We start from the raw sequence: 25196 nt of genomic DNA on the forward strand, positions 1-25196 counted from the left end.
AAATTAGTTATCCTTGTAACCGTATGGACCTACAGATAAAAGATATGGAAGGAGATTTATCATTTTTTAATACGTATGGCTTTTATATGACAATTTTTTTTAACTTACTTTTGCTTAAATGCGACCTATTTATCAAATAGTCGCACGACCTTGATAAATAAATCACACATAAGAAAAACCCAGTAAATCCGCCTACAAAAATATTTTTCTAAGCAGAAAAGTTTTCCCTTATGTTAATAGCCAAACCTCTTTATCTGCCCTTTATTACCAGTAGTGTTGCTAGAGAGTGACAGGGATGGGGGGGGGGGGGGCGTACCGCATCAGGTGACACCCTGACTGGCCTGTCTGGTGCTAAATAGCTGCACTCCAACTATCCCGCAACAACACATCCACCCTCCTCAGAAATTACAAAATATTACAAACATACTATGTCGCACCATGAATATTCATACTCTGGAGGCTTTTTTTGATTCATTTTGAGCCCGCATTTTGTGACGTTGGTGGGCGGAGTCTTGCGTCGCTGCGCTGAGGCTGGAGTTTACGTCAGGAGGGAAAAGAGCGTGGCACCAACAGGCACATAAACAAGTGAAGCCACATAAAAAAAGAAAAAATATGGCTTGGTATGTTACCCACCCCAAAATGTGCATGAAGATGTATTACTATGGATGTTTCTTTTTTTTAAGGAAACATTTCAATGCCGCATATGGGTTATTTACGTATTACACAATTATTTTGTGCCTTATTCTATTTTAACATAACATTAGTTTAAAAATTTAGTGGGTACGCCAGCATGTACGGGTCCTAAAATTAACAAGGTGGGCAGTGTGTATTTTCAACCTTAAAATTAATTAGTTATTAGTTATATAATTAACTTTTTCTATAATTAACATTAACATTAACATTAATGTATTAGCTTTGTTTCATGATGCAAAACAAGAACAGTTGTTAAAGTGGGTGTTAATGTCCTTTTCTGCGGACGTATGCATTTTCTGGGAGCCAGGTTGGACCTGGAATATATAGGCGACTTTTAAATGGAGATGCAAATTTTTTTCTTCATAAATAGCGACTATCGCATTTGATAAATACATGACCCCTACAAAGTAAAAAAAAAACATTACTACAGATTTCAGAAATGTGGTTTGGAATAAGCAGAAATCAGAAAGTTGCAGCATGTATAGAAAAGTACTTGCACACGTTCAACTTTTTTATGTAAAAAAATACTACGGAGCTTGATAAATCTCCTTCATGGTGTCATTTTTACCAAAAAGTGCACTGCATAGAATCGGAAGCCCCCAAAAGTAACAAAAGGGCGATTTTCTTTCCAATTTTATCCCACAAATATTTTTTTTCTGGTTTCAACGTAAATTTTGTGGTGAAGTGATTGATATAATTATAAAGTACAATTGCCGCAAAAAATAAGCCCTCATATGGGTCTCTATGTGCAAGATTAAAAGTGTTATGATTTTTTGAAGGTGATGAGGAAAAAACGAAAGTGCAAAATTGGAAAAGCCCTGTGTCCTTAACCCCTTAAGGACCAAGGACGTACCGGTACGTCCTTGGTCCTGCTCTCCTGATATAACGCGGGGTTACACAGTAACCCCGCATCATATCACGGCGGGCCCGGCGTCATAGTGAAGCCGGGACCCGCCTCTAATAGCGCGGCTAAAACCGAAAGCGAAAGTTGCCGGCTAGCTCAGTGGGCTGTTCGGGATAGCCGCGGCGAAATCGCGGCATCCCGAACAGCTTACAGGACAGTGGGAGGGCCCCTACCTGCCTCCTCGCTGTCCGATCGCCGAATGACTGCTCAATGCCTGAGATGCAGGCATGAGCAGTCATGCGGCAGAATCGTCGATCACTGGTTTCCTATGAGAAACCAGTGATCATTGATGAAGATCAGTGTGTGCAGTGTTATAGGTCCCTATGAATAAAGATCATTTAACTCCTCCCCTATTACAAGTTTGAATCACCCCCCTTTTCCAATAAAAAAAAACAGTGTAAATAAAAATAAAAATAAACATATATGGTATCACCGCGTGCGGAAATGTCCGAATTATAAAAATATATCATTAATAAACCGCTCGGTCAATGGCGTGCACGCAAAAAATTCCAAAGTCCAAAATAGTGCATTTTTGGTCACTTTTTATTTAATTTAAAAATGAATAAAAAGCGATCCATAAGTCCTATCAATGAAAAAATGATACCGCTAAAAACTTCAGATCCCGGCGCAAAAAATGAGCCCTCATACCGCCCCATATATGGAAAAATAAAAAAGTTATAGGGGTCAGAAAATGACAATTTTAAACGTATTAATTTTCCTGCATGTAGTTATGATTTTTTCAGGAAGTCCGACAAAATCAAACCTATATAAGTAGGGTATCATTTTAATCGTATGGACCTACAGAATAAAGATAAGGTGTCTTTTTTACCGAAAAATGTACTACGTAGAAACGGAAGCCCCCAAAAGTTACAAAACAACGTTTTTTTTCAATTTTGTCGCACAATGATTTCTTTTTCTGTTTCACCGTAAATTTTTGGGCAAAATGACTGACGTCATTACAAAGTAGAATTGGTGGCGCAAAAAATAAGCCATCATATGGATTTTTAGGTGTAAAATTGAAAGAGTTATGATTTTTTAAAGGCAAGGAGCAAAAAACGAAAATGCAAAAACGGAAAACCCTCGGTCCTTAAGGGGTTAAAGGGTTAAACTCGCAGTGAAGTCTCAGAATTCAGAAAAAATAGGAGAATCGCAAGTCAGTTAAAATGTGGATCATTTGGGAGGGAACTCTTTGCTGTCCATGTCAGGAACAGTCCAGAGCAGGAGGTTTGCTATGGGGATTTTCTCCTACTCTGGACAGTTCCTGAGACAGACAGAGATGTCAGAAGAGAGCACTGTGGTCATACAGAAAAGAAAAACTCAACTTCCTCAGCTAAAAAAGTACTGGTAAGATTAAGATTTTTTAATAGAAGTAATTTACAAATCTTTTTAACTTTCTGGAGCCAGTTAATATGAAAAAAAAAAATAGTTTTTCACCGGAATACCCCTTTAACCTCTTAGTCCGCAGGCGTGGCCCTGCGTAATAGCGTGTCGGGCCCGGCCTCTAACAATGGCCGAGACCCGTAGCTAATAGCGTGCGGCATTGATAGTGGTGCCGCGTGCTATTAACCCCTTAGACACGGCGTTCAAAGTTGAACGCTGCGTCTAAAGTGAAAGTGAAAGAATGCTGGTTAGCTCAGGGAGCTGTTCGGGATAGCCGCGGCAAAATAGCGGCATCCCGAACAGCTTACAAGACAGCTGGAGGATCCCCACCTGCCTCCTCGCTGTCCGATCGCCGAATGACTGCTGAGATCCAGGCTTGAGCAGTCAAGCGGCAGAATCATCGATCACTGGTTTCTTATGAGAAACCAGTGATCAATGTAATAGATCAGTGTGTGCAGTGCTATAGGTCCTTATGGGAGCTATAACACTGCAAAAAAAAAAGTGAATAAAGATAATTTAACACCTCCCCTATTAAAAGTTTGAATCACCCCCCTTTTCCTATAAAAAAAACTGTGTAAATAAAAATAAAAATAAAACATATATGGTATCACCGCCGGAAATGTCCGAATTATAAAAATATATTGTTAATTAAATCGAACGGTCTATGAGGTACGCGCAAAAAAATTCCAAAATAGTGCATTTTTGGTCACTTTTTATATCATGAAAACATGAATAAGTCCTATCAATGCAAAAATGATACCGCTAAAAACTTCAGATGATACGCGGAAAAATAAAAAATTTATGGGGGTCAGAAGACAATTTTAAACGTATTAATTTTCCTGCATGTAGTTATGATTTTTTACAGAAGTACGACAAAATCAAACCTACATATGTAGGGTATTATTTAAATCGTATGGACCTACAGAATAAAGATAAGGTGTCATTTTTAACGAAAAATGTACTACGGGGTACGGGTTAAAGGGGTACTCCACCCCTAGACATCTTATCCCCTATCCAAACGATAGGGGATAAGATGCCAGATCGCCGGGGTCCCGCTGCTGGGGACCCCCGGGATCGCCGCTGCGGCTCTGCGCGTAATGACGGGCAATACAGGGGCAGGAGCATTGTTATGACGGCCGCCCCCTCAATACAAGTCTATGGTGATTGTCACACCCCCTGCTATAGACTTGCATTAAGGGGGCGGGCCATGATGTCACAAGGGGTGGAGCCATGAAGTCACACTGCTCCGTCCCCTGTATCGCCCGTCATTACGCACAGAGCGAACTTGTTCTGTGCAGTAATGATAGCGCGGTGCCGCAGCGACGATCTCGGGGTCCCCAGCAGCAGGACCCCGGAAATGTCTAGCGGAGTACCCCTTTAAAGGGGTTAAAGCACTTACTACATTTTGCCTTCATCGTTTTTATTAGGTAAAACTTATTCTATCTATGAGTAATACACTTCTGTCATATTCTGTAACATTTAATATAAGATAGTCGGGACACAAAATGACATATGGTTTGATGCTGCCAACCATGTGAATTTTAAGGTTCAGCAATTTCTGATTATGAGATCCTTTGTAACATATCAGAATCGCACATATCAAATGCTAAGTGACACCTTTTGCCATTGACTAGTTGTTAAATTAGCAAACTTATATCTCTGAATTTAAATGATTCATGGTTAGATTCTCATGGGAAAAGTAGATGTCAGAAAAACACTGCAGAGAGATATGTACAAGCCTCAACTGGCTCCAGAAAGTTAAACAGATTTGTAAATTACTTCTATTAAAAAATCTTAATCCTTTCAGTACTTATGAGCTTCTGAAGTTAATGTTGTTCTTTTCTGTCTAACTGCTCTCTGATGACACATGTCTCGGGAACCGCCCAGTTTAGAAGCAAATCCCCATAGAAAATCTCTTCTAAACTGGGCGGTTCCTGAGACAAGTCATCAGAGAGCACTTAGACAGAAAAGAACAACCTTAACTTCAGAAGCTCATAAGTACTGAAAGGATTAAGATTTTTTTTATAGAAATAATTTACAAATCTGTTTAACTTTCTGGAGCCAGTTGATATATAAAAAAAAGTTTTTTCCTGGATAACCCCTTTAAATTTTGAAATTAAAATTAAGTTGTAAATGTTATTTAAAAAAAACTATTAAACTCACCTTGGTAAAGACCAGCACTGTATATTTTCTTTTCCTCTTCTTTCTGTCGAAATACTGCGAAAAGACATTATAATTATAAATAAGTATTTTTGCCAAATTAATAAACATTTTATGTAAATCTATTAACATGATAAATTCAAAACAGCTCTTTTTTAGGAAAGAAACCATCTCATTAATACCACCTATAGGTAAATAAAACAGAAAGTCAATATTAACTTATATGTATACGTAGCCAGATATAGGTAGCAGTAGTGAATTTTTTTTTCCTTCAGGAAGAGAGCTGTTGGCACATTTTTCCCCAAAGAGTATTGTCATAATGCATGTCCACAAAGACTATGAGTATATCAAGAAATACATAAAACAAAGAGAGCTAAACTAGCAAAAAAGGGATTATTCAAAGGTCAGGGTGATAGGACAAGTCAGAGACCATAGTACGTAATACCAACGTAGAAATGCAGCATTTGTAAACAGAAATCCAATACTACAGATACCAAACAGGAAAAAAAAGGTGAAAGAGTCAAGTTATGTTGTTGGTGTTGACAATATGAAAACCAGCAATGCTGCATATGTGAGAAAGTAAAATGACAAAATAATGATAAATGTCTATTTTATCCTCGTGAGGAATAATAGTTTTGTAGTGCATAGGAATGAGAACCTTGGATCCTGGTGGGGCCCAAAAACTCCTTCTGCCCCAAATGAGAAAACCATGCAACATTTTAAAGACATGGTTACAGATTGTGATGGGAGCCATATGAACATCAATTTTCAATTTTCTTACATATCAGGCTATTTTATACATGTAATTGTGCCCTGTGTGTGCTTAAATGCATCCACATAGTGATGTAAAGTGGAAACACCTAATTGCTGACTACACATAATTACATTTGTTCATCTCTTGGTACTTAGAGGTAAAATTCCTCCTTGAGGAGGCCATGAAATGGCCATAAAATGCTCAAATGGGGAAAAATTGGCAAAGTAGCTGTCCTCCAGAAGAGACCTTACTCTCTGGTGCCATAGATTGGAGAAACAACTCAATGCTTGAACCATTTAAGAGTCTTTAAACATGACTGAGGATTAAGATATCCTTCAAAAGGAGGAGTTGCCTATCTGTTCACAAATGTGTTGGGGTTCTTTAGGTTTTGCCAAAGGTAGGAGTGACTGACAATGCACAAGAACCCCAAAACAGCAGAATACTAATTGTGAAAATGAGTTTAGTCTGCTATGCCTATTCCAGCCTTATTTCCTTTAAGCATTAGGGTTTTGGGTTTGAATCTAACCAAGGACAATTCTTCATGGAGTTTGTATGTTCTTCCCATGTTTTTTGGGGTTACTGGGTTGACCCCCAACTTCAAAAACGCAATTATAGATTATTATTATTTTTTTTTATCATGACATGTAAGCTAGAAGAATTGAAATGTAAGGCGTAGTGGGAGGCTCTGTCATGTGGGTGATAATCTTTGTATAACACTAATAAATCTATTGGTACTATACAGATAACAGGACAATAAAGAACACTTTAGGCCCATTCACACAAAGTCATTTCTGAGCCAAGAAATTCCAGTGCCTCCCCGTGCACAGTCCAGGATTCTGCTGGACTGTGCAAACTACAGAATTCTCAAAATCTAGACTGCAACAAATAATTTACATGCTCAGAAATGCATTGACATCAGAGGAGACTAAGCATGTCTGAGCGGTCCTAGCGAGATTGATTCAGTCAGGAACTGCAGTGCACAGAATTTCCCCAGCTGGATATTAGTGTGAATGGGCCCTTAGTGATAAGCAAAGGTCTGGAAAATCGAAATATATTGTGACACTGTGGCAATTGAAGGGTGTATTTCCCTAGCTCACCCTGGGGAAACCTCCACCTGTGGCCTAATTAATTAGGTAGCAGAAAGGGGAAGTGTGTTTAAAAAGAAGATAGACACAATAGTTGGGGCTCTCCCCAGAAGACAGCAAGGTGGCTCCAGGGGGGAGGCAGGGGTCCTGGTGAGGAATACACAGCCCGAGCTGTGAGTGGCCCCAACAGGGAAGTGTGGACGAGACACACAGCAAGAGGTTGCAAACGCTGTGTGTGAACAGTGAGTAGAAGGTTGCAGGAGGCATAAGTTTAACTGGTCGGGAAATGCCCACCAGTAGATAGTCAGGGCATGCTGGATTGTTTAGTTAGTGACTAGACGGTCTGGTGTTTTATTTGTTCCTGTGTTATGTTTTTATTTATCCTGCAACCTGTCTAATAAAGCTGGCGAGGGGCTGGACTTGCATAAAGTACTGGTGTTTGCCTGCTGTTTGAAGTGGAAACGTGTCCTGTGGCGGTGTCAAGCGAGATTCCAGAGCTATCCCCAGGGAGAAATCCTTACCTTAAATGTATATATACATACATATATATATATATATATATATATATATATATATATATATATACATATATATATATATATATATATATATATATATATATATATATGTTCTGTGTGTTTTATAACAATAGCGTTGTATAAAAGTACTGTTAAAAATACTATACAAGTTCAGAAAATGAAACAATTGAGTTGCATGCAGGAGTCAATTAGACTTGCTACCTTGCATTCTCAGCCTGCTGACCAGATCATGAAAGCCTGAAATTGCAACTGAATTGCTTGTATGTTATACAGATACAAATCCCTCAATACCCACTTACTTGGTAAAGCTCCATTGTTGTGGCTTAATGTTTCCCTGTGAGGCTAATGCTGAATAAAACATGCCTTTTCAACATATGGGAAATTGAATTTACTTATAAATTATACATTTCTTTTTGTTTTCTTTTTTTTTACATTTGAAGAAATACAAGTTTTCTTTTATTTAAAGAGCAGCATATCCCCTGAAGAGAAGAGTCAGTGAAAATGTGTAATAGAATGGAATCATACTCATTGTAATATGCTTGTGACAGATCAGGAAAACACAATGCAGTAGTACTCAGCTGTACTCTGTACTGTATATATGCTGCATTGAGTTAGGACTACTGGCTGCTCTGTATAGATGGATCTATTGCTTTCTACTCCAGCAGTCACAGTAGTTTTGCTTTTAAAAGGTTTACAATACATTAACCCTTTCATAACTATGTCATTAGGATGCCTAAATGTGCACAGCAAAATGTTGCCTTCACATTCTAAGGCTGGTTAATTTTTAGCCACCTTTCTTTCTGTCTTTCTTTCTTTGTTTTACTTTTTTCTTTTTTTGAGAGACTGGGCTTTAATTCATGTATAATAATAATAAAAACAATAAACTAATAAATAAACACTAGTATGTATGGCATACCATGAAATCTACATCCCCATAGCAAACCTATCCAGCTCTGGATAGTTCCTGACATGGACAGAGGTGTCAGCAGAGAGCACATCCTGTAGTCCAGAGGAGTTCTGTGTGAGAAGCTGTCGGGTGTGTCTCTTTTGAGCTCCAGACTTCCAGAGAAGCAGCATTTTACATCAAGGCTTTCCCAGGGGTGTGGCAGGCTCCCTGGGAGAGCTTTCCTGTATGGAGCCTCAGGCCTCCATTCCCCGTTCTTCAAGGCTGGCGGGGGGTGGAGAGAAAACTGCTACAGCCATTGTTCCAGCCGGAGGCAGAAAATCCAGCATAGTCTGCAGCAGTGCAAGCTCTGCTCCTCCGGCAACGGGTGCCAGCCAGAGATCTGGTGGTGGAAGGAAAACAAGGAGGAAGAGTTTGGAGATGTGGGCTGAAAGAGGCCCCAAAGAATCAAGTGAGACCTACTGCTCCCGCATGGCCGCACGCTTTGCGGAATACGACCGCAAGAAAAGATCTGCGTGGGACTCAGAGTCTGGCAAACTCTGAGTCCAGGAGAAGCAAGCCTGAGCTGAAGAACAGGATCACAGCCCTGAAAGCCCAGATTGCCAAGCTGGAGGAGAGGAAGGCAGAGATCCTGGAGGGCAGCGGTCTCCTAAGAGAGAAGCTGGCAAATGATGAAAGGTTTGCCGCCATGAAATCCCCAGGTAAGGTGGAGGTTGAGGTGGATGATGGGGAGAGTAGTGGCGGTGAAGATAGTGAGGATGGCAGTGAAGGAGTTAAGGAGAAGGTAGAGGAAGGAGCGCATGTGGTGGAGGATGCTGTGTCTGTTCCTATGCCCTGTGACACCCAGGACAGCTAAATCGAGCCGTCCCAAGTGGCGCTCCCTGTGACTGACAGTGAGGAGGATGATGTGGAGAGTGGGGCTGGGGGTTTATTGAGGGCAATTGTCATGCAGGAATCCCCAGTCCACCTCCAGAATTTCACCTTCGGTGAAGAGCAGTGCGAGGATGGAAAAGTCAGGCGTAAAGCAAAGAAGCAGAAGACCCAACAATCTGTGCAGTACATGTTCATACCTTTCCAGCAGTCTGGGTCAGCTGCAAAGCTGGTTCAGGCTGCTGAGCCCCCCAAACTGCAAGACGCCGTTCCTGTGGTGGAGCGGGGCCAGCAAGGGGGTATAGAATGGCGTCTGAAATGGCTATGGACGCAATAGATGTGAAGCCCACCCGTCCTGCCGGTAGGGAAGGGCAGGATGGGCTCATGTTGGGCAACTCTGGCGCTGCTGGGACGCCCCAGGGTGGCGGGGGGCATGTCCAAATGCCAGAGGAGAGCTATGCTGCCGTGTGCTTGGGGGGCGGTTCCCCGAGTGCTCTGGGCACTACCGACGCTGCTGGGTACTCTCCTGTGAGGGGGGGAGTGTCCGGGCGTCGGAAGCAGAGAAAGGTCGGTCCGTGTGCTCGGGGGGCGGTCCCCCGAGTACTGCGGTTTCTGCGGGCGCTGCGGGGCACTCCTCTGTGAGGGGGGGGAGTGTCCGGGCATCAGTGTCATCAGCAGAGCCTGAGCAGTCGGGCAAGCCTAGTGGTGGCCAAAAAAGAAAGACAAGGGCAAAAGGAAAGGGAGAAAGAAGAGGTCGGAGCCCTCTGTTAAGCCTTGTACTACGGGTCAGGTCCAAAAAGGAAGCCTGACTGCCCCCCCCCTCTGATTGACCTGTCAAACCGGTACCTCGTCCTCGATACCATCTCCTCCCCCTCCTTAGAGGGGGAAGGTGAGGGCGGGGTGCCTAGGGTGAGAGAGCCTCTGGGGGGAACTGGGCCCTGTCCTGCGGATGCACCTTCCTCGGAGGGCAGGGCTAGACTGGGGCCGGACGGAGACGGGGACCACATGGACCAATCAGAGTCTAAGAAAAGGTCGAAAAGTGGTCCTGCCCTTTCCTCTTCTTCAGGGGATGAGGGGGCAAAAAAGAAGGGGAAGCAGAAGTAAAGGTGTGGCCGTCTAACTCAATCACCAATGATGGCGGCACTCACCCCATTGACGCTGGCATCTATTAACTGTGCCAGCATAAAGTCGGATACGGCTAGATTCGCAGCCTTCGATTTTCTCGGCCGTGTTGAAGCCGACATTTTCCTTTTACAGGAGACCAGGTTGTCAGATCTAGCCTCTCTGGTGAAAGCCAGAAGAGAGTGGAGGCACAGGCCCTCCCACTGGTCTCTTGCGGCTGAGCCGTATAGTGGGGTGGCGGTCCTTTTTACCGCTCCGGTTGAATGCAGAAGGGTTATTGAGTTAGAAATGGGGAGGTGCCTGATCTTAGATGTCCTCATGAAGGGACAAGAGCTCCGGCTCATAAACATCTATGCCCCACAAACAAAGCTGGGCCGTAAAAATCTCTTTATGAGGATTAAGCCCTTCCTTTTTACTAGCCGGCAGGTGATCTTTGGAGGGGACTTCAATAATGTCTACTCACACCTCTTGGGGAGGAAGGATCTAGATCGAGACAGGATGTCGGTTTTCCTGGCTGAAACCATTCCTGAGCCAGGGGTAGACCCCTCTCTTGATGTTTTGGCAGAAGATATCAGGGAAGAGGAAGTGAGACTGGCGTTCGAGGGGCTCGCCCCCAAGAAGTCGCCAGGTCCAGATGGCTTAACATCCGAGTGGTATAAGACCTTTAAGGAGTCTTTAGCTCCCCTCTTGACCAAGGTATTCAATGAGTGTCTCTCCTCGGGCACTCTGCCAAAGTCAATGAGGAGGTCAGCCCTGATTCTTCTCTCAAAAGGTAAAGATCCTAGCCGTGTTGAGAATTGGAGGCCCATAGCTCTTCTCAATATGGACAGGAAGCTTCTGGCCAAGATACTGTTTAATCGGCTGGTGAAGTTTGCACCCCGGCTTCTTTCGGGGGCTCAGCACTGCTCTGTTCCAGGCCGAAGCACCTTAAGTGCTGTCCTCAGTGTCAGGCAGGCAGTGGAGCGGAGTAGTGCGGGTCTCTGGAAGAGGTACTTGCTGTCCTTGGATCAGGCCAAAGCATTTGATCGGGTGAACCACGAGTACCTCTGGTCCGTCCTCCTGAGATATGGCTTACCGAGTACTTTTGTGAATTGGCTTAAGAACTTGTATGCCGGGGCAGAGAGTTTCCCACTGGTGAACGGGTGGTCTGGCCGCTCTTTTAAGGTGGGGTCCGGAGTCCGTCAGGGTTGTCCTTTGAGCCCGTTTTTATACGTGTTCTCGATTGATCCCTTCGTCCGGAGAGTAGATCGTGGGCCGTTGGCGGGAGTCGGGATGAGTCTGGTGGAGCTGGATGTCACCCAGAGAGTGGTGGCGTACGCTGATGATGTCACTATTTTCGTCTCCTCGAGGGAGGAGGTCGATGTGGTGATGTCAGAGGTGGAGCGCTACTCGGAGGCATCCGGGTCCAAGATCAACCGGGAAAAGTGTGAAAGTCTCTGGCTGGGAGGGGGGATCCCACATTTGATCTCCCGGACACCCTCCCAGGGCCCCAAGACTCAGCAAAAATTCTGGGCATCACATTCGGCCAGGATGATTATCCCACCAAAAACTGGGACGGTAAGCTCCATGATGCCACTCAGAGGGTGAACCAGTGGAAGGGTTGGTCTATGACTCTCAGGGAAAGGGTACACCTGATCAAATCATACCTGCTCCCCTTGTTTATCTATCTGGGCAGTGTATGTATCTTGCCAGAGGCTTACTACACTAGGGTCTACAGCCTGTTTTCCAACTGTTATGGGGGAACAGGTTGAACCTAGTCAAGAGGGAGGTTACGTACCGTACAAGGAGACTAGGGGGTTTATCTATGGTAAACCCTGTGGTGTTCTTAACAAACACCTTCTTGAAAGCTAACATCTTGAACCTCTGGAAAGAGAGGGCTTCTCCGTGTGTACTCTCCTGCAGGGAATGGTTTCGGCCTTTCTTCCAGGAATGGGAGAGAGGAGGGCAAGTGAAGGACCTCCTTACGCCCCATGGATATCTTCCGGCTTATGCTACCCCGACTCTGAAGGCGTTACATCGGTGGGGTCTGGGAGTGTGGGAGATGAGGACCCAGTCAAGGCAGTTCCTTGACAAACGGGTTCTGTTGACCCATTTCCAGAAGCCTCTGGCGCTCAGGGACTGCCCAGGTCGGGATCTGAGGGTGGGGTTGTATCTTTTAAACTTGAAAAGGATCCCCCAGAAGTTTTGGGACTTGGCCTGGTGCTGCTTTCAGGGGAAGCTAGGTGTAAGGGACAACCTGAAGTACAGGAACTCTGAGGCGGAGGTCTGTAGGAACATCACCGGTGACCTCGGGAAGATCAGGTCTTTGGAGTATGGCAGTCTTGGTACCAGTAGGGCTTCTCTCCTATGGAGAGGGTTTTCTTTTCATGTGCCCTAGGTACTAGACCTTTTTGGTAGAGTACCTTTATTTTGGTTAGGGATAGGCATACAGGGATAGAGATAGGGTGATAGTAGGGTCAGTTTGATGAAGGGATAGAATTAGGGAGAATAGTAGGGGGAGTTAGGGAAAGAGTTTAAATTTCTTCAGTGTATCAGATCTGCCATCCTTCTCCCTGGTGGTGGGCTGTTGCATGTGCACCATAGCTTTTTGTTTTGTTTTCAGCTGATATGGTATGAAGGGCTTACAGGCACTGAACTTGGGCCTAAATTGGGTTGTGGTCTTATATGTAAGGATGTATTTAGTTGGTTGGTTGGAGTGCTAGGTGGGGAGGGGGTATTTGTGGGTGTTTTTTTTTTTTTCTCTTTCTTCCTTAAGGGATCTGACATGGGTCAGTTAAGGACTGGACTTAAGAACTGTACGAACGGTTATGGACTGACCCATGTACAGGAGGGGTGGTGTGGGAGAGGGCACAGTTTTAGTGTAGGATTTCTTTTAGGGTTTTTGTAGGTATTTTTGTGAGGCACATTTATTATATTTGTATGTATACTGTGCTATGTATATTGTTTTATATTATTGTTTTATTTTATTTATTTGTTGGTATATTGTGTCATGTATTTTGTTTTATATTGTTGCATTAGCCATAAGAAAAGGGCAGTCGGACCAGTTGTAGTTATGTAGTATTATTATTGTATGTAGGTGTTTTTTGTGTTTTCTGTTGCTTTATTTTTTTTATTTTTTTATTTTCCCAAGTATGGATGATTTCGAGTTATAGCCAGGTGGTGCTGAATTTTATGTTGGTTTATTTATTTCATTTAATTAGCCAAGTTGAGCTAAATTTTTTTTTTGTTATGTGTGTGAGTGTGAATTTCATAGTTTGCTTAGGTGTATAGGTATAGTATAGTTGTAGTTTGGTATATTTTAGAATTTATTAAAGCTGGGCTGGCCGGTTAGGCAGGGTTTTATTTTATTTTACATTTCTGTTGTAGCTGGTTAAGCTTGTTTTGTGTTCTTGTTTTTTAGAATTGTTTTGTATTTTTATAATAAAAAAGAGTGTCAGCAGAGAGCACTCTGGTCAGACAGAAAATACATTCAAAAAGAAAAGAACTTCCACTGTAGTATACAGCAGCTGATGAATGGTGGTAGGATTAACCCCTTAAGTACCGTTTTATTTTTTGAATGGGAAAAGGGGGGTGATTCAAACTTTTATTAGGGAAGGGGTTAAATGATGTTTATTAAGACTTTTTTTTAAACTTTTTTTTTACTTCTGTTTCCTGCCACAATTAATACAGTGAGTTTGGTCTCCTCCGGGCCTTTAAGGAGCCCTAACCCAGGAAGTGCTTCTCTGCATGGAGCTTGCTTGTCCACTGCACAGAAATTGAAAGCTCCACAGATTCTCACAGAAGGCTGCACAGACTGAAAGCTGTAGGAGAGCCTCACTGATAGCAACACAGACTGAAACATGTACAGAGCTTGAGGTCTTCTAATCATCACAGCACTGCAACAATGTGAGGGCTGAAGTGGTCCCTCTGCAGGCTACAGTGATGTCATGCCTGCTAGGAAACGCCCACTTTCTTCTGCTGGGAAATTGCACTATGTGAGCAAGAAGAAAGGTAAGACACATAGCTTTTTAAAACTCTGAAATTTTAGGGCTGGAGGGGTATTAGGAGTAGTTAGGGAACATAGCATGAGTTAGTTTAGAACAGTTTGTTTGGTGACAGGTACATTATATGCATAGGCTAGCCGGCTCGCACATCATGGATATCGGGGGGGGTGGGGACCTGTGTGTCAATCACACAGTGGGCCAGCGCTCACTTACAGGGGATAGGCATGGCGGAGGTGGGGCATTACGATCCCCAGCCACGCCTATCCGACTGTTGCTGACCGCACGATAAAACTATTTTCTGGCTGATAAAGAGTGAAACAGCAGCCAAAAGTACAGATGCATTACACGTATCATCATCTATACTATCATGTTATTAGTCTGGGGGGTATAATTTCCATGACAGTTGCGCTTTAAGTATGAAAAAAACATGCCCAGTTTTTTTGAGTAACCCTTTAGTTGCTGGGGAGAATGGATCACATACTCAGGCACACACTAAGACATATAAATAAATATATAAATATATATATATATATATATATATATATATATATATATATAGATATATATTATATATATTACAAACTAATGTAACACAAAATTATTTCTATACAAAACACTCTATTAAAAATCGCAGTTCGTCCGGACAGAAAACTACTTGTGCATAAACATATCTATTCTGGCAACATATTTTAAATAATCATAATTTGTTATGGTTATTAATGAATTATTGTAAAATGGATTTATAGACTAAGTATATTTATATCATTGCGCTTGTTTAAGTCAAGGTTACCTAATGCTTGAGTTTTAAAAATTATAGCTGTTGTTGTTTTAAAAGTGCTCAAATCCTGTCTGCTCCTGCTAATAGGTTTTGAATGCGTAATACTCCCATGATGGACATCATTTTTATATTACCTCCATGGCATTCGCGGATATCATTAATTAACCTAGGGGAACCTTTGCCTGTAGTTATAGAGCTAACTTGTTCTGAAAAGCGGGTATTCAGTGATCTGATTGCACTTCCTGACCTGGGGACATAAAATTACACTAGTTGCATGACATACCTGGATAACCACTCATCTTGTATTGTGTTCACATGGCCTTTTACCAGCTTATCTCTAAGACTGGTGCTTCTGCTGAACGTGACCAAAGGTTTTTTCTTGACCACGTCCCGCAGACACTCATCTTGTGCCAATACATGCAATTTTTATGTGTAGCCTTTTTTTGAGTTGGAATCCATGGGGCTTTATTCTTGTATCCAGCCTAGAGGTGGCCCAACAGAGTACTAGAGTTTCCTTTCAATGGTACAGTTTTCCCCAATGCACTTACCCTTTCTGTCTAATGTTGCTATCATATATATGATCATTACATTCAGACATATCAAGTGTTATTTAAATTCAACAACTCCTTCATGGTGCATTATTTTTTGTTTGTGAATATAGAGTATAGAGTTTAACCCCTTAAGGATGCAGGGTTTTTCCGTTTTTGCATTTTCATTTTTTTCCCATCACCTTCTAAAAATCATAACGCTTTCAATTTTGCACATAAAATTCCATGTGATGGCTTATTTGAGCCACCAATTCTTCTTTGCAGTGACATTAGTCATTTTAGCCAAAAATCAACGGCGAAACGGAAAAAAAATTCATTGTGCGACAAGAGTGAAGAAAAAATTTCACTTTGCAACTTTTGGGGGCTTCCGTTTCTATGCAGTGCATTTTCCGGTAAAAATAACATCTTATCTTTATTCTGTAGGTCCATACGGTTAAAATGATACCCTACTTATATAGGTTGGATATTGTCGTACTTTGGCAAAAAATCATAACTACATGCAGGAAAATTTATATGTTAAAAATTCTTATCTACTAACCCCTATAACTTTTTTATTTTTCTGCGTACGGGCCGGTATGAGGACTCATTTTTGTGCCGTGTTCTGAAGTTTTTATCGGTACCATTTTTGTATTGATCGGACTTTTTGCTTTTTATTCGTTTTTTTATGATAGAAAAAGTGACCAAAAATATGCAATTTTGGACTTTGGAATTTTTTTGCGCGTATGCCATTGAACGTGTGGTAATTAATTATATATTTTTATAGTTCGGACATTTACGCACGCAGCAATACCACATATGTTTCTTTTTCTTTTTATTCACAGTTTTTTTCTTTATGGGAAAAAGGGGGTGATTTAAACTTTATTAGGGAAGCGGTTAAATGACCTTTGTTAACTTTTTTTTCAAATTTTTTTGCAGTGCTATAGCTCCCATAGGGAACTATAACACATGCTCACACTGATCTTTTACACTGATCCCTGCATAGCCACAGCAAATGCTGAAAGGAGGTGACGTAGCAAGGTAAGGGGGTCTCCGCTCGCGTCCTAGCTGATCGGGATATCGCGGATACTTCTATTAAAAAATCTTAATCCTTCAAGTACTTTTTATGGGCTATAGAGTATAGAAGAAATCCTTTTCTTTTTGGATGTCTCTGATGTCACAACCACAGTGCTCTCTGCTGACCTCTGCTGTCCATTTTTGGAACTGTCCTGAGCAGGAGAAAATCCTCATAGCAAACATATGCTGCTCTGGACAGTTCCTAAAATGGACAGCAGAGGTCAGCAGAGAGCACTGTGGTCATGACATAAGAGAAATCCAAAAAGAAAAGCACTTCCTCTGTAGTACACAGACCATAAAATGTACTGGAAGAATTAATATTTTTTAATAGAAGTAATTTACAAATCTGTTTAACTTTCTGGCACCAGTTGATTTAAAAAAAAAAAAAAAGTTTTCCATGGGAGTACCCCTTTAACCTGTTGGTGTTTTTGATGTTTATTAGTGTGTTTACATTCACTTTACTACTATGCCCATCATGCCCTTTTCTACCCAGGAGAAAATAAATGGCCCTGTTTGGTTTGTATTTGGCTGGTTATGGAAAATGAGGGGGGAGGGGAACATAAAGGAGTATGGACATCTGTCAAAGGCAAATGTCCTTACAAATCACACTACGTTAGTAGCACAACATGTTTTGCGTTAGATGTAGTGTGCCAAATTTAAAGTTGCTACAGGCCACATCTGTATATTTATGAGCAATTTCCAAAGACACTGAATAAGTGTTAGGCCCATGTGCTGAGACAGTAGGACCCTTGTCTTGTGAAATACAGAGTCTAAAGGATCCTTTGCTTCTTCATCATGGTTCCCCGTAAAAAGGTTTGGACATTTCAGATTGCAAAGTTATCAAAGTATTTAGAGCAGTCACCACAGCAATGATGGAAATGTAAAGTAGTCAGACAGAATGATGGGTCAAAGCCAGAAATTTAACCCCTTAAGGACCAAGGGCATACAGGTATGCCTTTGCTCCCTGGTACTTAAGGACCAAGGGCGTACCTGTACGCCCATAGGAATTTCGGTCCACGCCGCGCGCCAGGCGGGGACCAGGCCGGGGTGACTGCTGATATCTATCAGCAGGCGCCCCGCGCAAATGCCCAGGGGGGTCATCATCCCCCCCATGTCGGCGATCGCCGCAAATCGCAAGTGAATTCACACTTGCGATTTGCAGCTATTCCTGGTCATACGGGTCTATAGTGACCCGGTGACCCGGAAAATAAAGGGGATCGCGGATGTCCTAGACACCCACGATCCCTTTGAAGCAATAGGAGTGAGGTGGCAGAGGTGCCACCCCTCCTATCTCTGCTATTGGTGGTCTAGACGCAACCACCAATAGCAGATCGGGGGCGGAGGGGTTTACTTTCGGTTTCCCCGTTGTGCCCGCCCACAATAGGCGGGGCAGGATGGGGAAACCGACAGGGACCGGCGCCAAAGATCTACTTACCCATCGGCGACGTCAGCGGGCGACGATCAGCGGCGGCAGCGGGCGACGATCGGCGGAAGAAGAGGACAGCGACGCAGCTCCCCGGATCCGACGGAAGCCGGTGAGTTACTTAGCAACATCTGGAGGGCTACAGTCTGAGACCACTATAGTGGTCTCTAAACTGTAACCCTCCAGATGTTGCAAAACTACAACTCCCAGCATGCCCAGAGAGCTGTTTAGGCATGCTGGGAGTTGCAGTTTTGCAACAGCTGGAGGTCTACAGTTTGAGACCACTGCGCAGTGATCTCTATACTGTGCACCTCCAGATCTTGCAAAACTACAACTCCCAGCATACCCACACAGCAGTTTGCTGTCTGGGCATGCTGGCAGTTGTAGTTTTGCAACATCTGGAGGTCCACAGTTTGGAGACCACTGTGCAGTGGTCTCTAAACTATAGCTCTCCAGATGTTGCAAAACTGCAACTCCCAGCATGCCTAAACAGCAAACAGCTGTCTCTGCATGCTGGGAGTTGTAGTTGTGTACCTCCAGCTGTTGCATAACTACATCTCCCAGCATGCCTTTCGGCGATCAGTACATGCTGGGAGTTGAAGTTTTGCAACAGCTGGAGGCACACTGGTTGGAAAATACTGAGTTAGGTAACAGAACCTAACTGAAGGTTTTCCAACCAGTGTGCCTCCAGCTGTTGCAAAAGTACAACTCCCAGCATGCACGGTCTGTCAGAACATGCTGGGAGTTGTAGTTTTGAAACAGCTGGACGTTTCGTACAGGGTACATTCACACTGGTGGGTTTACAGTAAATTTTCTGCTTCAAGTATGAGCTGAGGCAAATTTTTCGCCGCAGTGCAAACTCCTAGCGGTAAATTCACTGTAAACCTCCGCCAGTGTGAATGTACCCTAAAAACACTACACTCACTGCACTAACACATAATAAAGGGTAAAACACTACATATACACCCCCTTACACTGTCCCACCAATAAAAATAAAAAACTTATTGTACGGCAGTGTTTCCAAAACAGAGCCTCCAGCTGTTGCAAAATAACAACTCCCAGCATTTCCGGACAGCCACTGACTGTCCAGGCATGCTGGGAGTTTAGCAACAGCTGGAGGCACCCTGTTTGGGAATCACTGGCATAAAAGAGCCCTATGTACATTTGAGGCCTAAATTGGTGATTTCCACATGTGACCCCATTTTGGAAACGACACCCCTCATGGAACGTAACAAGGGGTATAGTGAGCCTGAACACCCCACAGGTGTTTGACAAATTTTCATTTTCAAGTTGGATGGGAAAATGAAAAAAAAAAATTTCACTAAAATGCTGGTGTCACCCTAAATTTTTCATTTTCACAAGGGAAAATAAAAAAAAGCCCCCCAAAATTTGTAACCCCATTTCTTCTGAGTAAGAAAATACCCCATATGTGGATGTAAAGTGCTCTATGGGTGCACTACAATGCTCAGAAGAGAAGGAGCGCCATTGGGATTTTGAAGAGAAAATTTGTCCGGAATTGAAGGCCACTTGTATTTACAAAGCCCCCATGGTACCAGAACAATGGACCCCCCCCACATGTGACCCCATTTTGGAAACTACACCCCTCATGTAATGTAATAAGGGGTACAGTGAGCATTTACGCCCCACAGGTGTCTGACAGATTTTTGGAACAGTGATCTGTGAAAATGAAAAATTTAATTTTCCATTTGCACAGCCCACTGTTCCAAAGATCTGTCAAACGCCAGTGGGGTGTAAATGCTCACTGCACCCCTTATTAAATTCTGTGAGGGGTGTAGTTTCCAAAATAGGGTCACATGTGGGGGGGGGGTCCACTGTTCTGGCACCACAGGGGGCATTGTAAATGCACATGGCCCCTGACTACCATTCCAAACAAATTCTCTTTCCAAAAGCTCAATGGTGCTCCTCCTCTTCTGAGCATTGTAGTTCGCACGTAGTGCCCTTCTGGTCAACTTATCGAGTACCTCCATACTCAAAAGAGAGGGGGTTACAAGTTGTGGGGGTATTTTCTGCTATTAACCCTTGCAAAAATGTGAAATTTGGGGGGAAACACACATTTTAGTGAAAAAAAATTTATATTTTTTTACATATGCAAAAGTCGTGAAACCCCTGTGGGGTATTAAGGCTCACTTTATTCCTTGTTACGTTCCTCAAGGGGTTTAGTTTCCAAAATGGTATGCCATGTGTTTTTTTTTTGCTGTTCTGGCACCATAGGGGCTTCCTAAATGCGACATGCCCCCCGAGCAAAATTTGCTCTCAAAAACCCAAATATCACTCCTTCTCTTCTGAGCATTGTAGTTCGCCCGTAGTGCACTTAAGGCCAACTTATGGGGTACCTCCATACTCTGCAGAATGTGGAGGTGGGAAGGAAGGTTCACTTGGTAAATTTGATTGAGAAACTAGAAAGGACTAAAATATAAGGCTTAAAGGGGTACTCCAGTGGGCAAAAAAAAAATCTACTCAACTGGTGCCAGAAAGTTAAACAGATTTGTAAATTACTTCTATTAAAAATCTTAATCCTTCCAGTACTTATCAGCCGCTGTAAGCTCCAGAGGAAGTTTTATAGTTCTTTTCTGTCTGACCACAGTGCTGTTTGCTGACACCTCTGTCCATGTGAGGAACTGTCCAGAGAAGGAGCATATCCCCATAGCAAACCTCTCCTGCTCTGGAAGTTCCTGTCTCTTTATAGTCTCTGATTTACCACTTCCTAAACAGGGCTTATATCTTTTACAGAGGGTGTTCATTGTGGATACATCAGACTGATAGTAGAGAGGAAGTGGTAGACCAGGATAAAAGCACTACACATGCAGAATTGGCTAATGCTGCCCAGATAATGGGCCATTTGACTTTATATACAGTACATTGATGTAGAAATGAAAAAAATTAATTAAAAAAACAGTTCCATGAACTGCTTGATCTGTCCGGTTAACTCATTGGTCTTGTGATGATAGGATCATAACTCCAGAATAAAGGATAAATAATAAGGATAAATCCAGAGAAATATCCAGATGGCTAGAAAGCAGGAAACAGAACATGTTTTTGTTAACTGGGCAATAAATGCAAATCCCTTCTGTATTCAATAATTTACCCTCCACTACCCACATAACTAACTTTCCCTTAGCAACTGGAAATCTGTAAGTCCATAAAGGTCTATTCTTTGAGTGAACAGGTAGTGGCTGCAGAAGGCCAGAGAGAGCCTGAAATGAAGATCGGAACTGGGCATAGGTGAAGGAGGAAAATACAGTAGTTGAAAGAGTTATTACATACCATATTACATACATAAAGATTTTTCTAATTGTAAAATACTCTTTAAGACACATAAATGAGTATGAATAATGTCTTAAAGCAACCTTACATGCAATATAATTTTCACCAAGGACAGGATAGCAGAAATCAGTGATTGTAGGGTTTATTGAGTTTAATGACACAGGTGTTCAATCTGCTATAATATCACTGTTTCCAGGTGACGGATTGCTTTATACATGCATTTAGTCATAGGGATGGACTGTCAGACTATTGTAACTGTCTAAGAAATCAATAAAACTTGAGCATATTGCAGTCGTGCCTGTGACTTCTGCTTGGTGAAATTCATTTTGTAAAACTTACAGTCGAATATACCAAATATATTCTACTTCTCTTTTTATTATAACTTTCTTTGTTAATACTTAGTTTATTTTATATTTTAATGAAACCGATAACTACAAGTGAAATATATTATTAGCAGACTTACACCTAAAACAAGGGGATTTTTTTTTAACAGACCAAAGTACTCATTACTTAAAAAATCTAATCTCCATTGATATATTATTCTATTGCAACAAGTCCTTAAATAAGTAAATTTTCCAGAAGCTTTCCTAGTCTATTTTTATATTGTTTCAACTTGGGTACTGGAATTTCAGTAAATTTGCTATTATATATGTATCTTACCATCAGAAGTTAAACAGTATCTGTCATCAAACCATATTTTCTAAACTTACTCAGATTATATTCACTTACTACTGTTAACAGACCCCTCCTACCCTAAAAAAAAGAAATTTCAGGCTTTAAAAAGCTCTGTATCATACCTTTCCCCTTGCTCACATCGTGTGAGCTCCTGGCAGGAGAAAGTGGGCGTTCCCCAGCAGGCACAATTTCACTGAAGCCTGCAAGAGCTGTGCCTCGCCATGCGATGTACGCACTTTCTGAGTTTGAACTTTTGCGAGTTGGGGTGGAGACCAAATTAACTGTTTGGGAACAGAACAGAGCCACCTAATGGCCGTTTTTTCAATCACATTAAAAAGTTAAAGGTTGAGAATCATAACAGCAAGTAAATAGCAAAGTGTCTTATAATTACATAAGGAACAATATATTAAAAGTTTAGTTTGGTGACAGGTAATCTTTAAGCCTAACACACAGGCAATATATAAGAACATAGGGGGAGATTTATCAAAACCTGTCCAGAGGAAAAGTTGCTGAGTTGCCCATAGCAACCAATCAGATCGCTTCTTTCATTTTTGAAAAGGCCTCTGAAAAGTGAAAGAAGCGATCTGATTGGTTGCTATGGGCAACTCAGCAACTTTTCCTCTGGACAGGTGTTAATAAATCTCCCCCATACTGTTTGTGTCTAGCCTTTCATTTCCTTTCCAATTGCTCATAAAACCAATAAAGCACAATATCATGACATAGTTACATAGTTAGTTAGTACGGTCGAAAAAAGACATACGTCCACCAAGTTCAACCAACATGCTATCAGAAACCTGAACAGGCTTCCTTTATATATTGTAGCAATCACTGGACAAGACACATAGGGATACATAATGTTCACATTATGTATAAAATGTGATTTTGTTAAAGACAACTTCCATTTGAAACTTATAATTGTTTACATCTAGCTAAATGAGAAGTTAGCAGTTTAGTCAAAGCTTGTTACTTATGCTTACCTCACTTATAGAGGTATCTTGTATTTGGTGTTTTGTGGTATTGCCCAAATTTCGAAATGGGTAAAAATGTGTATTAATGTGCGTAAAGAAGCCAAGGAAAGATGGAAAAAAAACTCCAAAAGGCATCAAATTACAGATTAGACATTCTTATAATATGTCATCAACAAAAGTTAAATTTTATTTCCATCATTTACACTTTCAAAATAACAGAAAACAAAAAAATGGTGTCTGCAAAAGTTTGGGCACCCTACAGAATGTATAGCATGCACTGCCCCCTTTGTAAAGCTGAGACCTGCCAGTGTCATGGATTGTTCTCAATTATCATCTGGGAAGACCAAAGGTATTAAATGCCCAGACTCATCTGACCTTGCCCCAACAATCAGCACCATGGGTTTTTCTAAGCAGTTGTCTAGAAATCTGAAACTGAAAATAGTTGACGCTCACAAAGCTGGAGACAGGGGATTACATCATGAGGTGTAAACTGAAGGTTTTGCCATGACCTTCACAATCTCCTGACCTCAACATAATTGAAAATCTATGGATAGACCTTAAAAGAGCAGTGCGTGACAGACAGCCCAGAAATCTCAAAGAACTGGAAGACTTTTGTAAGGAAGAATGGGCAAAATATACCTCAAACAAGAATTGAAAGACTCTTGGCTTGCTATAAAAAGCGTTTACAATCTGTGATACTTGCCAAAGGGGCAGTTCAAGATATTAACTCTGCAGGGTGCCCAAACTTTTGAAGATGCCATTTTTTTGTTTTCTGTTATTTTGAAAGTGTAAATGATGGAAATAAAATCTAACTTTTGTTGACATATTATAAGAATGTCTAATCTGTAATTTGATGCCTTTTGGAGATTTTTCCATCTTTCCTTGGCTTCTTTATGCACATTAATACAAATGTTTACCTGGGGTGCCCAAACTTTTGATTCCCACTGTACTATTAATAATTACTACAATTATTAACCCCTTTTTGATGGACAATAGTTCTGGAATAAAGGAGATACAAAAAAATGGAGCAAAGTGACTCTGAGCGGGCCATCTCCAATAAACCCCAATAAAATATGGTCTCAGAGAATCCAGTCTCCCAGAATACCCAACAGAGTCAAACACGGTGAAGATTTAGAAGCAGAGGATAATGGGGGTGAGGGGAATATGGTAGTGGAAAGTTAGAATCCTGCTGTGCTTGGGGAAATCTTACTTGACGTATAAAAATGTAATACATCATTAGGAGAATTAACCACTTGGCGACGGAGCCCATTTTGACCCTAAGGACCAGAGCATTTTTTGCACATCTGACCACTGTCACTTTAAGCATTAACCTGTTGGGGACGTAGGGCGTACCTGTACGCCCTCTGCCCACTCCCTTTCTATAGCGCCATCGCCAGAGGCCGTGACCCGTGGCTAATAGCGTGCGGCACCGGGATCTAATTAACCATTTAGATGCGGCCTCAAAGTTGAACGCGATGTCTAAAATGAAAGTAAACTGCTCCCGGAAAGGTCAGTGGGCTGTTCGGCATCGCCGCGGCAAAATTGCGGCATCCCGAACAGCTGTAGGACAGCAGGAGGGCCCCCTACCTTCCTCCTCGCTGTCCGATCGCCAAATGACAGCTCAGTGCCTGAGATCCATGAGAGGCATGAGCAGTCAAGCGGTAGAATCATTGATCAATGGTTTCCTATTAGAAACCATTGATCAATGTAAAAGATCAATGTGTGCAGTGTTATAGCCCCCTATGGGAGCTATAACATTGCAAAAAAAAAAAAATGAAAAAAGTTTATAAAGATCATTCAACCCCTTCCGTAATAAAAGTTAGAACCCCCCCCTTTTCCCATTTAAAAAAAACTGTGTAAATAAAAATAAAAATATGTGATATCGCCGCATGCGGAAATGTCCAAATTATAAAAATCTATCTTTAATTAAACCGCATGGTCAATGGCATACGTGCAAAAAAGTTCCAAAGTCCAAAATAGCGTGTTTTTGGTCCCTTTTTATATCATGAAAAAATTAATAAAAAGCGATCAATTCAAAAATGGTATCACTAAAAACTACAGATCATGGTGCA

General features: G+C 41.9%; 1 protein-coding gene across 2 annotated transcripts in view; it reads right to left on the reverse strand.

Moving 5' to 3' along the window:
• BANK1 (B cell scaffold protein with ankyrin repeats 1) overlaps positions 1-25196 on the reverse strand; it is a 472180-nt gene that overhangs the window by 74538 nt on the left and 372446 nt on the right. For both annotated transcript variants that reach the window (XM_056566500.1, XM_056566509.1), the window contains exon 14: positions 5141-5194. In XM_056566500.1, coding sequence (XP_056422475.1) covers positions 5141-5194 — 54 coding nt within the window. The remainder of the gene's footprint in view (positions 1-5140; positions 5195-25196) is intronic.

Source organism: Hyla sarda, chromosome 1, assembly GCF_029499605.1.
Source record: "Hyla sarda isolate aHylSar1 chromosome 1, aHylSar1.hap1, whole genome shotgun sequence".
In the NCBI taxonomy this organism is placed as follows: domain Eukaryota; kingdom Metazoa; phylum Chordata; class Amphibia; order Anura; family Hylidae; genus Hyla; species Hyla sarda.